This window comes from Chinchilla lanigera, unplaced genomic scaffold (genome assembly GCF_000276665.1).
Source record: "Chinchilla lanigera isolate Chin_1 unplaced genomic scaffold, ChiLan1.0 scaffold00008, whole genome shotgun sequence".
NCBI lineage: Eukaryota > Metazoa > Chordata > Mammalia > Rodentia > Chinchillidae > Chinchilla > Chinchilla lanigera.
This window is the reverse complement of record NW_004955409.1, coordinates 11,899,542-11,916,673: the sequence shown is the minus strand read 5'-3', so window position 1 is coordinate 11,916,673 and position 17,132 is coordinate 11,899,542. Positions and strand designations below refer to the sequence as shown.

Below are 17,132 nucleotides of genomic sequence, written 5' to 3'. Positions count from 1 at the left end.
CAGGGAGTAGAAGCACTTGAAGAAATTAATAGCCATTTGGTTTATGTGCTAAAAGTGTTGGTGGGGCTTCAGATCATGGCTTCATCCTAGTTTACAAACACACTGACATTTATTTGACCCATGGCTCTTGGGATAGTCTATGTACTTGCATAATTCCAGGATAATTTTTTCTGGGATGGAGTAGGTATCTGAGATCTATTTTTTAATTGAGTAGCAGAACCTTTGGCAGATTAGGAAAAGAATCTTAAACTTGTTCCCTGTGACTTGGGGAAGAGTTGACAACAGTAATTTAGAATTAAGGGGGAAAATGTTTTTATTACTTTCTAAGAAAAACAGAGGGCAGAGCTTACTACATTGTTTTCTGTAAAAGAAAAATCTGAAAGATCAAACACTTCTTCTAGTCATCTGGAAAGAAAATAAGCTAATTTTCTAATCATAATACAACCAGAACAGACATCATTACAATTTAGGGATGATATCATTATAATTTTTTTGAACAAAAAAAGGTGCTAACATTCTCCAGATAGATCTCAATTGCTTAGGGGTGACATAGATTTCAACTAATCTTTAGCTAGTAAAAGAATAACTTTAAAGTGTGTGTTCTTGTTGAAAAGTAGCTGGCACAAGTGGAAATATGTGGAAACCATCAGCAAGTCCACCTTTTCAGTATCAACAGTGACAGAAAGGGGCCGGGGATATAGCTCAGCAGCACAAGCACCTGCCTAGCAAGTGCAAGGTCCTGAGTTTGATTCCTGTTACAAAAAAATCCAAAAAATCCCCCCCAAAAACAAAACAAAAAACCAAAAAAAATAAACAACAACAACAACAACAATAAAAAAACAATGACAGAAAGGGAATTTGTGATGATTTCAAAACAGGACACATGCTTGCTAAAATTTTAAGTCAAAAAGTAAACAGATATTTCAGTGAAGTGTATTTCAGGTAACTTTCTATTGTAATCCACTCAGCACAATTAGGAAGCACATTCTGAATTACATGCTCCGTTACTTTCACAATGGCCAGATCACATTAATACCATTCCAAATGTTCCTTAGGGTTTGGGCATTTGTCTATGGCATTTAGGGTGCAGTTTCTTGGAATATTTTTACTGACAAGTTGTGAAAATGTACTTCATTAAATTAAGAATTTCTTTAGTAAGTGAAAAGCTAACAGTACACTTCGACCAGTTGTCTGTGTGTTAACAACGTGACAGGGGTCGGGAGAAGTCCTAACTACCGCCAATCAAGTCCTCGCTCATCATGACCTGCGGCTTTTTTCTTTACAAGCATCTGACAGGTAAGAATTATGCAGCTTCTACAGAGCACTGGACTCTCACTGAATTAATTAAGCTTAATGAGCACAAAGCAAAGCATACAAATTAATAAGCAGAGAGATAATTATAAGATGTAAACTAAATTAAAATGAAGTGTTAAAAATGGAAGAATCCACTCTCATACCAAACGGCCTGTTTTATTAACTTGAAAATAAGTGTTCTGGATCTCTCACATTGCAGGTGGACGGCTGTGGTGAGGGGCTTCCGCATTGTGGCCTTTGGAAAACGTGCATTCTCTGTCATCTGCACAGACTGTGCACACAGCCAGTCCAGTCTTCTGAGTGCCCTGCTAAGTGGGCGAGTGACAGTGCTTGGGAATGTGGTCTGTGTGGTAGGTGCATGAACCTGCACGCCTTGTACAAGCAGAAGGGCCTACTAACTTCAGAATAATTGTCACCATCTGCCAAATGGCCTGGACTCACTGTATGCAAATGGACAGGACTCGGAAGCATAATGAACGCGGAGAGGATGGCTCTGTCCGCTGGTTAAAGCACGAGGCTTTTACCCTCTAACTGCCTCCTCCTCCTCCTGTACCCTCACCAAGGCTGATGGGGTTGCATCATTTTTTTCTTCCTCCATCAAAGGCTTCTGTGACATATTTTCTCCTCCGAGTCACTGGTGACATAACCTTTCAGTGATTATATCTCATTGAAAGAATTGAGGACAGAGATTGGCTGACGGAAGGGGATTTACTTAGGGCTCTATATTCTGCTAGGGTGGGGTTTATTTAATAGGCTACTATGTGGGAGTTCAAGAATAATTTAAACAGCAAGAAGGAACTACCTCAAAACAAAAAATTGGATTTACTAAGTATATGGAAGATATTCAGATATTCTCTGAAGAAATCTTGTAGGAAGGAACTAGCTTTATAGCATAAAGTAGAAGTTGCAGGAGTGTGTTCTGGAGCCATATCCCCTGGTGTGAACACTGGCCCTGTCACATGCTAGCTGTGTGGGCCCAGGGAAGTGACCAAGGCTTTCTGTAGCCCAGTTTTCTCAGCTGACTTGCTAGGGCTGTGAGAACACAGCAAGTAATACATATAAAACTGCACTTAGGAGGATCTCTGGTTTGGTTAGCACTCAGTAAATACCAATTTTTTTGTTGCTATAAGAAAACATTTTTTTTTTTTTTTGTACTGGGAATTGAACTCAGGACCTTCCCTTGCCAGGCAGGCACTTGTGCCACTGAGCTATATCCCCAGCCCAAGAAAACATTCTAATTTATTACTGTACAATACATCAAAACTTGATTAAGTCATCTTCTCAAAGCACTACATATTAAAAAATGAGAAAGTTGAAAATAAAAGAGCAAAAATCCGCTGGACAGAGGTTGAGAAATTAAATGTGCCAACTACAGGGATGAGTTTAACCACATGATGTGAATGGCTTAGAGCCCTAACACTTCCGGGTTTGTGATTCTTTCTGTGTCATAAAAGAAAGAAGGTAAATTTTTGCCAAGAAGCAAAAAAATTTAAGCACGGAATTTTAAGTCATTCATTATGTGGATGCTCATATCAGGGGTTGTAAAGAGTAAACCAATTTCTTCAGTTAAAAAAAAAGGTCAGAAAAAGAAAACACGGTAGAGATGGAACAGATTAGTGGGTGCCAGGGATGAGAGACATCAAGGCTAGGGGCGTGACACAAAGGGGTGGCTTTCTGGTGACAGACCGGTTCTGTGCCTAATAGCTGTGGTGGTTGTCTGCATCTACACAGGTCATAAAATGGCACAGAACTATGTACATGTGCTGTACCAACATCAGGTTCCTGGTTTTGATTTTATAGTGATGCCAGATGCAACCACTGAGAGAAACCAGCAGAAAGGACCTCTCCTTACTGCTTTTGTAGCTTCCTGTGAATGTATGTTTCAGAATAAGGCATTTTTTACAATCAGAAATATTATCTCCTAAGTAATATTCTTTTTACTTACATTGTCATAAAAGTGATGTCAACTTGAGTTTTTATTTTCCTTCATATAGTTGAAAGTACTTGTATTTCTCTTCAGCCCCTGCATCCTTAAATCTCAAGAGACCTTGCTGCTATCCCTTGATTACACAAACCTAGTTTTAAAGTTTCTCTCAAATTTCCATTTGGCTCCCAAGCTGGTCTTTTCCTGCTGATATCGGCAGGCTGACTGTGATCCTCCTGAGTACCCCCAATCAATGCTCAGCCGTTTGCTTGCTCCCTGTATGCAGGTGGAAGCAGCCATTACAATCCTGGACTACCTCGATTTATATCAATATCTCTGGGTTACTTCCTGTAGCAAAGTTTTATTTCTGTGGCAGTGATGTTTTCTCTTTCTCCCTATCTCCTTTTATGTGGGCTCTCTGATGCCAAGCAATGTGAAAGCTCTAAGACTCTCAAAGAACTGAACACATCTGAATTTATCTGAGCCTCTCAGTGGGAGATTGCACAGGTACAAGAAGACATTTTCAGTATCTGATAAGATAGGAATCACCCCTGATTTATGTAATCATCACCAGAAGGCCCCTGGCCCTGCTTCAAGCACCAGCATCTTGGGACAGAGCTATCCGGCTCGGGTGACACAGCACGTACCTTTCATCTGCACGAAGTCCAGCTGGTGAATGGACTGCAGCAGAGGACTGTTGTCCAGACTCAAGTCGAAGTCCGTGGTCATCCTGGGCGTGAGCGTGCCTTTTCCCCACTGGTCCTCAGTCAGGTGCACTCTCCTTATGAGGGCATCAGAAATCTAATCACAGCAAAGACCACAGCCTAAGAAATACAATGCCACACTCGAAACAACATTGTTCCTTGACTCTCTGAGAGTGTCACCACCAAACTGCCTGGTAGTAACACGCTTCTGATCTCAGTGTGGAGGGTAAGGAGGATCCCATTATGACTAGGATGACTCAAGATTTATCAAGCAAGTCTGAATACTTTAGTGAGTCAGAGGGAAGGTACTATAAATAATTAGCAGGTGTTAATTAATCTAATAGACAAACCTGGATATGTGATCATGCTATTTATGATTGATCCACTTAAAGCCCACAATTGTAAAGAATGATATATGTTGGTGATGAATTAATTCTATTAGAATCAACAGATCTAAGCTTCTATTTTGAGGTGTGGGTAGTGTATCAAGACTTGGGAACTAGAATGGCTGCATATGGGATTTATTACATTTTAAGTACACTATCTTTCTGCAATTATCACTTTGTACTTTGGTAGAGAATTCTTTTTTTTTTTTTTTCTGGTACCGGGAATCAAACTCATGAGGTAGAGAATTCTTTCACTTCTTACATTCAATCACCCTTGGTCACTCTTGGTCATTTTAACAGAATGTGAATTGGGAGAGATCTTCATGTCCTTTAACAAAAGGCTCCTTAAATTTAATAACATCTAGCTTATATCATAGCATTTCACTAAAACAGTTAACATTGAAAAATGAGTAAACTTCATTACATTAGAGAAATCACTGACTTACTGGCCAGGAGGAGGTGACCACAAGGTAGAGACTTGAAGATGAGACATTTTTTGGCTGATGAAATTGTCCATGAGATAATAATAGAGGATGCCAGATTCTTAGGCAAGGGAAAAATTCTACTTTGGAAGAACTTACAGGGAATTATATTTTCAAGAACAAAACCAACAAACCACATATGCACTTTTCAGTCCTGTAGCACCTTGTGGCAGAATTGCAGAGTCAGTGGAGCTTATTTAGCAGGTACCCACACACCCAGGGCAGTGTGATGGTAGGGTCTGTGGGGCAACCAGGCTTGGCCAGGGCTGCTGTATGACCTGCCCAGGCATCTTAGACTCATCTCATGAGACATGTGGAAGCTCAAGCACAAATGGTTGACACTTACCTGCAAAAAGCCACTAGGATCATTTTCCTTAATCACCTCCAAGCAGTATTCCATGAGACCTGTGGTCTGACGCAATTTCACTGTGCAGTGAGAGATCTGATCTCGAACCACCTAGGATGGAGGAGAGAAGAGAACCGTCCAAAATGGCAGCGGGTAGAGGAGAAGCCAACTGGGACCTTAGAAGGCTCCTCAAACCAGAATCCAAAAGCACCATGGAATGGAACTAGGTTTATGTGAATAATTTGTGGTGATGTCTGCATGGACAATGGCTCTGGAAGACAGACTGGATAAGGCTTTTAGAGGAAACAACAAGTAACAACAACAACCATCAGAAAGGGACGCAGAGGCTGGAACCTTGTGGATCAGGTGACCTTGACACATCAAGGTATGCCTTCCATGGTACCCTCACCCCATTCTTATATGGGAGGCTGACTCTCCTGGGAGCTGTCTGAGTGAGGTCCTGGGAGTCTGTAGGGGACATAGAGTTCCCCAATTGGTGGCTGCAACACTGCTTTTACGCTGTTGCCCACTTTCACTGCCCTCTGCCTGCCTCTTCTAAAGAGCAGACATCATCCCCACGGCTGCAGGGGATTTCCTTTCCATTCTCCTTCTTTGAGTTGATGGTAGGTGGCTGGAGAGGCCAGGTGGAGCTTGTGAGAGACAGTAAGATGGTGTCAACAAGTTGGAGAACGACGACAGATGGAGAATAAGGTTTTTAGGATAACCCAGTTAGAATCACCGTGTCATTGTGGGAAGCATTTTTAAAGGTTGCCCTATTTGCCAAGCTGTGAGTCTGCTCTAACCCAGATAGGCATCTCTTTAAGTCTGTACTTTCTGCCTCTGGGAGGTTTCTTTGCCCAGTGACAAATGCATGACGTTCCTTGAAAAGTTTCTTTCTTCAAAGGTGTTCATCTGTGTGTCCTCTGATCAGTGACCTGAATCCTGAATGATTTTTGAAGCAGAGAACTGAACAAGGATTTTTCAGGAACCTTAATCATTTCCTTCATGGTACTTATACATTACTCTGTAGAAGCCTCAACAATATCCTGTGTTTTGACTTTTATGGATGATGATTTTAAAAGATTTTAAGTTTATAAAGATTTAAACACTTTTTCTTATTGCATCTTTTCATGTTTGAGTATAAGTTTGTGTTTCATTAAAGATTACTGTATCTGCTTTCCAAAATAATTGGAAAATGGATGAAAACAAATAATCTCACCATCCTAATGTAAGTTTTTATAGCACTTTGATAATTCCTTTTAGTTCTTTTTCTTGAACCACACATATTTCGAGTTGAAATTATGGTATATGATAATTTTACCTCCCCACACAAATGTAGTACTATGTCATAGCATTTTTCAGGTTGCCATCAGTAAATATGGCTACATAAATATCCCACTGAGTGGGTAATCATAACCCATCTAGTCATTTTTGTTCCCCTATAATTTGACATTTAATGTCTTCCTAATTTTTGAACAACTCATGAACTCATTATTTTTGTTTTTTGTCCCTATTTTTGTTGTGGATGTATATATATAAGTGTATACTGAAACGTACATGAATATATATTAAAATTTTCCCACTTTTACCGTGTTTAAGTACACAGTTCTCTAGCATTAAGGACTTTCAAACTGCATTACTACCATCCATTTCCAGGACTTTTCTCTTCTACCCAAATTGAAATTCTGTACCCATTAAACAATAACTTTACATTTTCCTTCCTTCCAGCTCCTGGCAGCCACATTTTACTTTCTGTAAATATGATTATGCTAGGAGCTCCACATAGTAGCACCATCCAATAACTTGTCCTTTGTGACCTACCTATTTCACTTAACATAATGTGTTCAAGTTTCATCCATGGCATAAATGTGTTAAGATTTCTGTCTTTTTAAAACAAAACAGTGCTCTAAATGTATGTACCAGAGTCTGTTTCCCCATTCATCCATCCATGGAGTCTTGGGTTATTGCACTCTTTGGCTCTTGTGAAGGAAGGTGTTATGCACAAGTGTGTAAATATGTGTGGTTGTTGGCCTTCACCTCTTTGGATATACTGCACACTCAGAAGTGGAATTACTGGATTATGTGGCAATTCTATGTTTAAGTTTTGAAGAATTGCCATACTGTTTTCCACAGCAACTGTGCCACTGTACATTCCTGCCAGCAGCAGGTAAGGATTTCAATTTCTCCACATCCTCAATGCTTATTATTTCTCATTTAAAAAATACAATAGCCAACCCAAACCTGAGTGTATCATCATGGTTTCCATTACATTTCTCTAATGATTAATGACGTTAAGCACTTTTTCATGTGCTTCTTGGTCATTTGTATATCTTCTTTGGAGACAAATATATTTAAGTCTTTACCCATTTTTTAAATTAAATTGTTGTTGTTGTTGAGTTTTAGGAGTTCTTTATATAGTCTGTATATCAACTGCTTACCAGATACTATGGTACTATGGTTCACAAATATTTCCTTCTGTTTCACAGGTTGCCTTTGCATTCCTTTGCTAGTGTCCTTTAAGGCATGAATATTTTTAATTATGAAGAAGTCTACCTCATCTATTTTTTTCTTTTGTTGGCTAGCATTTAGTATCAAAGCCAAGAAATCATTGCCAAATTTAATATCCTTAAGCTTTCACCTTTTGTTTTATTCTAAAATTCTTAGCTTTAGGTCTTATATTTCAGTCTTTGACTCATTTTGAACTAATTTTTTTTTTTTTTGTACCAGGAATCAAACTCAAGACCTTGCACTTGCCAGTATCTCTGAGCTATATCTCTAGCCCCCTAATTTTTATATATAGCATTAGGTAAGTATCTAATGTCACTTTTTGACATATGAACACCCAATTTCTTTCCTACCATTCGTGGATAAAACTGTCCTTTCCCCATTGAATGATCTTGGTACATGATGGAAAATCATTTGACCACATATGAGAGAGTTTATTTCTGGATTATTCTGCTCCAGTGATGTATGTTTCTCTTTATGCCAGTACCACACTGTTTTGATATTGCAGCTTTGTAGTAAGTTTTGAAATTAGGAAGTTTAAGCCCTGCAATTTTGTTCTTTTCAAGATTGTTTTGGCTGATTTGGGTCTCTTAATTCTCTGGCAGATGATTGGTTATTGCTTTTAAGTTTTTAGTGATAATCACAAGGAAAAGTAAAATATAGGATTTGAAACTCTGTTGAAATTGGTGAAAGGTACCAACTTTTTTTTTTTTTTTTTTTGGTTTTCTCTGGTACCGGGAACCGAACTCACGACCTTGTGCTTGCCAGGCAGGTGCTTTGCCGCTGAGCTAAATCCCCAGCCCCCGAAAGGTACCAACTCTAATGTGAAGATTTTTTTTTTTCTGGTACCGGGGATTGAACTCACGACATCGCACTTGCCAGGCAGGCGCTATGCCGCTGAGCTAAATCCCCAACCACTAATGTGAAGATTTTTTGTTGGGGAGAAGTCAAATTTAAAATTCATTGGTTGGTATATTTATTTATTTTTTAACATCCAGTGTGTTTCTGATGATCCCTACCACAATCTGTTGATCTGAGCCCAAGGAATACAAATTTTTTTATTCAGAAAATATACAGAAAGGTAAGTATTCTGCTTCTTGGAGGAAAATATTCCCCAAATAAAGTATTTAAAACTTCAAGACAGGTGACCTGCAGCTACTATGTTACTCGCCTCTGCTTTATAAGGCCTAACTTCTGTTCCTGGAGGACCTTGTTCTACCTTGGTAGCTGGTAGATCACTGCTATGAGGGAGCAGAAATCTCAGAAGTCACCATGTCATTATGCAAATGGCACCTCCTCTGTGCCCACCAGCCCTGAAAGTCCGCATGATAAACACAGACCAGATCTGAACACAGTAACCCAAAGGGAGAGTGTCTGCTTTGGAGACAAAAAAGACCAAACTGTGTTTACTTTCTAGACGCTTCAGTTCAATGATATTATTATTATATTATATACATATATATATATATACCGAGTCCTCACAAAATTCCATGTTTGCTTCTATAAAGCTGCTGTCTGGGCATGGGGCTCGCTGCTCTCTCTCTCTCTCTGTCTGTCTCTCTCTCTCAGCTTAACTGCTGCACTGCCAAAGAGTTTGTGCATTTCAGGAGGAGTTTGCCGCTGGTCCTTTGCACTGTGGCTCCAGCTTCTAGGAGCCACTGAATAGCCTGGTTCTTAAGTGCCACTGTTGCTACCACTGACTTTGCTCTGTCGTTTTACATTTTAACCCATTCCACAAGGATCACGATAGCCTGCAGTAAAAATCACTGCTAAACTCTAAACTATAGAGTTTTCCAGGGTAGCATTTTGGGTGTGATTGAAGTGACTTCTAGTGTCTGAACTAATTGAACATGGGTTCCACCTTGTGGAGATCAGTCAGACAATTAGATTTTTAATCTTTTTTTCTCTTTTTAATTTTAAAGAGGATAAAAGGCAGTAACAAAATAACAACATCATAGAAACAAAACAAAGCAAAAACAATAAAAATGGTACAGGGTTTCAAAACAGAATGATAGGAATTAACGTGGTCGTTATATTACATATTGTTATCTTCAGTGAAGTTGCTCAGATTACCAGATGTAAGCATGCAAGACTGATCAAACCATTAAAGAGAATAAAAAATAATTTGAAAACAACATTAGAAACGATACAGGGCTTCACTAGACAAGATGGTAGGAATTTACCAGTGGTTATATTGCATATTGTTGTCTTCAAATTAGTTATTCAGATTACCAGATATAAGCATGCAAAACTGGTCAAAAAATTAAGCCTTAACTGTTCCTTTCAATAAACCATTAGACATCAGCAGTACAATTATCCCAGATATCCTTCTATATACATATCTATTTTTTCCTGTCGTTTTTCTTTTTTCCTCTCCCTCACCCCAGCAGACAATTAGATTTTAAGAGTACAAGTATTTTTTCCTTTTTTTTGAGTGCCTTTTATCAGCTTTTGTTTTCTTTTCTTTCTTTCTTTTTTTTTTTTTTTGATACTGAGAATCGAACTCAGGACCTTGCTCTTGCCAGGCAGGCACTTGTGCTGCTGAGCTATATCCCTGGCCTATTACTTGCTGCCTCTTTTTTCCACCTATATTACTCAAACCACTTTTTATACTACTTATTTTTACATTTGTATTTTTATGAAGCCAGGCCATGTCACTTTTCCCTTTGAGTCACACATTTCCGTGCTTTGGCTCTAGTCCTCCAGAGAGAACCTGTGGGCACCGTGTTTGCAGCTGGGTGGACCCAGATTCCTGTTCTCAGACAGTGTGCGAGTTGCAGGAATGACACAATAGGTACTAAGAGAACACCCTTCCTGCTTTCATCTGCAGCGGTGCCTAAAGCAGCTCTCAAATGACCGTAAAATAATCTGCAGGTCATAATTTCAGAGAAAATGTTCAAAACTTTACCAGCAGATTTGCCATCGGTTCTGGGGACAAGCGCATACTAATTATCTGAACAGTTTTATTTTGTTGAGTGGCATACTGTTAAAGGTCACTTCTTGGGTGAAAACAGGATACTGATGCCATTCAGAAAAGGAGAGTCTAAAGCCGGGCCTGGTGGTGCACACCTGTAATCCTAGATTCTCTGGGGTTGGAGCAAGAGGATCAGAAGTTCAAGGCCAGTCCGGGCAACTTTGTGAAACGTGACCTCAAAATATAAAGGATTTTAAAAGGGCTGGGGATGCAGCTCAGCAGTATACTACTTGGCTAGCATGTGCAAGGCCCTCAGTTCAATTCTCAGTGCTATGAACACACACACACACACACACACACACACACACACACACACACACACACACACACAGAGGTCTGAGAACGGGCTGTTTGTGTTCCTCTGAATTCTCAGATTTTTTCAGTAGTATAGAGCAACCCAGCAGAGTTTATACAAGTACAGGATTTTTTCTGTCTGCCTACAGTTACATTCCCATTGGTGACAAGCTTAATTTCTTCCTCTAGTCATCCCATGTGACTCAGCTGCAGCAAGACTTGATATTACCTAAGAGGAATTTTACTATTTCATCCAGCTTTCATCTTCGTAACTTTCCCCTATCTCCACTCATTTCTCCATGTCACAGGTATCTCTTACATTTTCCTTTATTCTTTTGAATAAATACATTGAATGACAATACTTTCCCTCATCGTGTGATCTGCAGGAATATCACTTATAAAATGTTAGTCTAAATAAATGCTAACACCATCTCTCCTATTTCAAAAAATTCTTTCCTATACATAATATATGCCTATCTATCATAGCTTAAAACAATTTCCTCTAACATAAGGTAATCCTTTAATCCTTTTGTTTGCTTGTTTCTATCTAAGGTACTCACACTTTTAAGAGGAAACCTTGAAGAATTTGTTCTGCATAGGTTCTCTGGTTGGTCTCGAGGTGGGGGTATCCACTATTGTGCAACTGATGACCAACTGATGCTTTGAACTGACTCATGTGTGAGTTAAAGGTCAAGTTTTTTGCCTGTTAGGTTCATTATAAAATAAAGAATTCTGTCTCTTCCTTGAGTGGAATATTATTTGCTATATTATTGTTACATTAACTGAAACTTAAGGAATTTAAGGAAGCACATTATAAATTTCTCATATGCCGTTTTTCTCCCACAGGACTTCAGGTAAATATTTTCTCTCACTCTCTTGATACTATTCTCTGTACCAGTATTTTAATTTACCCACTTTGATAACTAATCATTTCAAAGACAAATTTGAAGTTTGTGTTTTTAATCAAAGGTTCAGGTAGGCCTATTAAATAAAGCAAGCAGCTTTTGTTAAGGAAGGCTGGAGATTTTAACAGTAAAGCTGTGAACTTTCTATACCAGAAGTATGACTATCACCAGAAGCTTTATCAATAAACATTGAGTGGAATACACAAAGCACAGTCTTAGGCTAGAGAACTCTATATTTTTGTACAGTGATGCTATATTTTGGTAATGAAATCCAAGCTATTGGGAGTCTAACACAAGCATGTAAGTGCAGTCCCATCCATGCATCGAAGGTGAGTTGCAATTAAAATGAGGCATGTAGATCATGTTTTCTATGATATGAGATGCAGCATGGTATATAGTGGGTTATTCCATTATCTTCAAAGTGTGAGTTAGGTGTTCCCTGAAGGTATAAAGTGTCACTGATATCTAAGTGCAGGCAAAGGGCATGGAAGATACCCTGAGGCTATCCTTCATTGGTACTGTCAGAGTGACTTGGGGGTGCTCCAGGGTGTGCCCCCTAAACTAGGAGTGTTTCAGCTGTGGACAGTGGCTTCCTAGTGATTTCACAGGGATCCTGGGCACGCTCTCCCATGCACACTCTGTGACCTTTGCTCCTACACGGTAGGAAGTATAGGATCACAGAAGTTGTTTTAAAATCTTATTTTAAAGAAAAGATAAAATTTCAAAACAAGATAATAGGAGAGTAACAATGGTTAATACATTGCATATTGTTATCTTTAAATTAGTTAGAGTACAGGTCATAAACATTTTTGTTGTTTTGTTTTGTTTCTCGTTTTTCTTCTGGTACCAAGAATCGAACTCCCGACCTTGCACTTGTCAGGCAGGCGCTTTGCCACTGAGCTAAATCCCCAGCCCCCAGGTCATAAACATTTAATTGTCCAAATAATATTAGCACAAACCTTTCTTTTCAATGACTTAAGAGAAGTTAGTAGTATAACTATCTTAACTATCTTGTACATATATATTTTTTCTTTCCCCTTTCTTTTTTTTTCCTTTCCCCATCCTACTTTCTCTTTTCTTTTGAACAGCTTCTTCCCATTTCACAATATCTACTGTACTTTTGGGAGCTTATTTACTCTTTGGCTTCTCATACTAGGGAGACAATACGATGTTTACACATGCGAGTCTGGTTTATTTCATTTAGGAGTATGGTCTTGAGTTGCAGGATCATAGAATTTGCCAAATGGAACTCTGAAAGGAGTTTCTCACTAATGATGGGTTTTGATCCGTCAAAATTAGGATTAAATTATTAGAATTGGCCCCCTACTATCTCCTGCTGAGAGTAGTGGAAGGTTTCTAGTTATTCCAAGGGCTTAATTTTTCTACATCTTCATTCTAATGGACTAGCCCAACTCTTTGCCATTTGTTTTATTGGGACTGGCCTGGTGATTGGTTTGAATTTGTTACTTTTTCTTGCTAGAAATGGCTGCACTCAGTCAAATCATATCTAGTTATTTTTAAATTCTCTGTGAGTTTGGACAGATTTTCTCTTTCTCCCTCATCCCTGAATCAAAAGGTAATCTGCTTACTGGGAAACAAAGACAAAATAGTTGAGGTAAGCAGTTTCACCAGCCAAGATTTTACAAGATTCATAACGGAAATTTGTACTCTTAATTATATGGATGGGTAATTAATTACTTGCAAACATAATGGGGATGTAACAGGCAATACATGGTAAGTGCATGGTAAGACATAAATTAAGAAAAATTGATTCTAACAAAACACAAGGGTACACAGGGTCTACACATAAGCTATAGTTGGCATGTATACTGTGGTAAGCTTTATCATTGTCACTTAGCATCCTCACTGAGTTGGTACATTAAGTTTACCAGCCACATATGGAAATCAAAGATTAGATTTTTTTCCAGAGTAACTGTAAAAACTATAACATGCTTTTCTTTTTTTTTTTATAACATGTTTTTCTTCCAGAGGATCTTACAGTTACATGGTAGCCAAGAAGACATGTATCACCTTGTACTATTTATTCTAAAATGCTGGAAGGAGAACGGATTTGAAATGATCGTAGAATTATTTCAAATTTTGGATGTGATAGGACTACAAATAATTCTCAGAGATTACTTTAAGCTTACTAAAAGAAAATGATGCATAGAAAGTTGCTGAAGAAAAGCACAGATATCAACGATGTAGAATTTTAATTTGGTCATACATCCCCAGTGAGGATCACAGACGGTGAGGAAGGTTTATGGCCTTACCTGCCAAAGGCCCGAGAAGGACACTAGCTTGACATGCAGATAGGACAAGAAACCTGGGGACCGAATTGGCTCAGCCAATTCTCAGGACATTGCCTATGTAATTCCAAGTACAAGCCAGTGCTGTTTCTTGAAAATTAAAAACGTTTTCCCCATCGAGTAGCTTTCTGATATTTGCTTTAATTCATGACATCCCCAAAATAGACCTGTCGCTCCCAGTATTACTTTCAAACCACAGAATAGAAGTAACTCTAATTTACATTTCAAGCAGGAGTACTAAAATGTGACCACTTCTGCATATCCCTCAAAGCTTTTATTGCTTTTTTTCTTTTATTTTAATAGCTCACCGAAATTTGGGAAGTATTTTAGGGAACGATCAATTATAAACTCAGATTGCTAAAGAACCCCTCAGATTCAGAGATAATAAGATCAGTGTAGGGGTTAATTCTACCCTACACACTGGGGTATTATGGGGAAAAGTTCCCAGAAATACTTCTTCAGTGTGTTGACTGAAACTGAATTTCCAGTTATCTTCTCTCAAACTATTAGCAAAAACAAGAGCTAACATGAGTTGAGAACTGTGCTAAGAGCTTTGCAACACCTTATAGGTGAGAGCTACTTTTAGCTGTATTTTACACAGATAAAATAAACTAAGCCATAGAATTGCTCAAAGTTAGAGACCTAGGGAGTGACAAAGTGTGACCTCTCGGTCAGGTCTCTAGGACGCAGAATCTGGGGTCCTCCTCACCCGGCCCAGCTTGCCCCTGAACCAGAACCAGTAGATGTATTCAAGCTGTGGGTCTGCGCTCTCAGATAGGAGGGACGTGAGCAGATTACAAAGACTGTAAATACACACTCACTTTCCAGCACAATTGTTCAAGGAGAGAAAGTTGCCAGAAAGACACACACACACACACACACACACACACACACACACACACACAATGTCTCCTTTGTCAACAAAAGGCCGCCCCCAGACAGTGCAGCCAAGGGGAAGTGGAAGAACCTAAGAACACTGCAGGGCCGCGATGGCGGGTTAGACAACAAAGGCAGGAAAAAGCACAGCGCTTGGCAAGTGATGTCTACAAAAGGCCAGTCTCTCTGCACAATTCTCAGTAGCAACAAAAGTGACAAGAAAGGGAAAAGACAGGGAACAGGAGAAGAGGGAGGGGAGCCACGGAGGCCCCTATCAGTAGTCTTGGCGGGGGCAGCAGGGCTTTCGCTGTTTGTTTTTCGAAGCAGTGACAGATACAGTCCTCTGGAAACAGCAGGGAAACAAATCGCTCGAGACAGGAGACAGAACAGCTTTGCTGCCGTGGGGGACAACCAGCCACCTGCCTCTCCTTTCTGTGGTCCTTTGAGGTCTGGGCAGGGTGGAGTGAGGGCAGGCGGGTACCTGTGCATCAGGCGGCCCTGCTGGGTGGCCCACCCCACACCGATGGACCTCAAGGGAGGCCACGAGGACAGTCCCAGGACGTGGCATCCCAGCAATGCTTTGGTGTGCTGGGGCCAGAAAGCGTTAGCGATGAACACTGAGAAAAAGTTAAACTTTCTGGCTAGATATGTAAGTGGTTCTGGCACTGGTTAGCAGGGAAAGCTCCAGCTGTCCTGTTCATCTCCCAAAGCCGCGTACATTTTCGTTTTACACAGCTATACAGGACTCAAATGATATTCAGAGGATGGCTATCAGTGTACCTTCTGTTTTTCTGAAGAGTGCTAAAATGAAGGGCTGGGGTGACAGTCTTGTAGCCATGTTAGAGCAGGCAACAAGGACAGAAAACATCCACTGGGTCCTCAGGCTGATGACAGGACACACCTGTCTTTATGAGGTGTGATGAAAAACATGGTGGACGCTGTCCCCGCTAAGTGCCATCCAACTGAAAGACAGGCTTGTAAAAATATTATGCTGTGTCCTCAGCCACCTTAGTCACTGGGTCTGGCAGCGTGCAACTTCTGGCTCTTCCCAAAGTGAAAATGACCATGGAAGGGAAATGTTTTAAATGGATTCAGGACATTGAGGCAGTCAGGATAAAACAACTAGATACTCAAAAGAGGACTTCTAAAGCTGCTTCAGAAAATGGTAAGGACAATGGCAAGATATGTGTTTTTGAAGCAAGGGGGGATATTTTGAAGGGGATTAATGGTTGTGTCTTTAGTGTAATTTTAAAAAATTTAAATAATTTTTCTATCATACCGCATGCAGTGTTAGCTCAAAGAAAGTGTCCTCAAACTTTTGCTATTGCTATAATCAAAGCTGAGACTTGCTCACCACAGGCGTCCATTCTGTGTTACTGCCTGGGCGACTGCAGGGTCACATGTCACAGCTTTTCCAGATTTTAATTTGGATTTAAAAACGTTGGCTCTAGAAAAGAATTTTCATTGGGACCTAACCTGAGTACCTTGGAAGAAGACTTTCTGGGGTAGAAACATTTTCTTGATCATTGTGGGTAAATCTATAAGACTGGTGTTCCATGAGAAACTTTCAGAGAACTCGTAAGTACCTTTAATAGCACCTTCAAGTTCCCCTATGTTTTAGAAATTATGCACAAGTTGCCATAAATCACAGCTGGTGGCTCATTAAGGAGTTCAAAGGCAAATAAATGGATCATAGATACTGGGAGATGGGCTAGAACTGAGGATCTGGAGCGACCCATCCTAGTAAAACCCCCCATCATGGGCACTTTGTGGCTTACACATGCACGGGCCATGGGGCTATCTTCCTGGGAAAGTGCAAGGCCATTGTCTTGGTTGCTTTTCTCTCATTGCTGAGACAAGATACCCAACACCAAAAATGAAGGAAGGAAAGGTTTATTTTGCTTACAGTTTATGGAGGTTTCAGTCCATACTTGGCTGGCTATACAAGGCAGAGTGGCACATGGCAGAAGGCAAGCATTCATGGCGGCACAACACAGTAAAAACAAGAGCAAAGGGAGGAATGGTGGCAAGCAGCCTCTTTCCCTCCCTAACATTGTATGCCGACTACCCACCCCAGGGCAGGTGTAGCACTCACACCCATAATCCCAGCATT

The 17,132-nt window shown here is 39.9% G+C and overlaps 1 protein-coding gene across 6 annotated transcripts in view; it reads right to left on the bottom strand.

Annotated features, from left to right (window-relative positions):
- The window catches only part of Trim9 (tripartite motif containing 9), a 109,002-nt gene that overhangs the window by 30,045 nt on the left and 61,825 nt on the right, over window positions 1–17,132 (bottom strand). For all 6 annotated transcript variants that reach the window (XM_005376796.2, XM_005376798.2, XM_005376797.2 and 3 more), the window contains exons 4-5: window positions 5,157–5,267; window positions 3,886–4,039 (exon numbers count right to left, since the gene is read on the bottom strand). In XM_005376796.2, coding sequence (XP_005376853.1) covers window positions 3,886–4,039; window positions 5,157–5,267 — 265 coding nt within the window. The remainder of the gene's footprint in view (window positions 1–3,885; window positions 4,040–5,156; window positions 5,268–17,132) is intronic.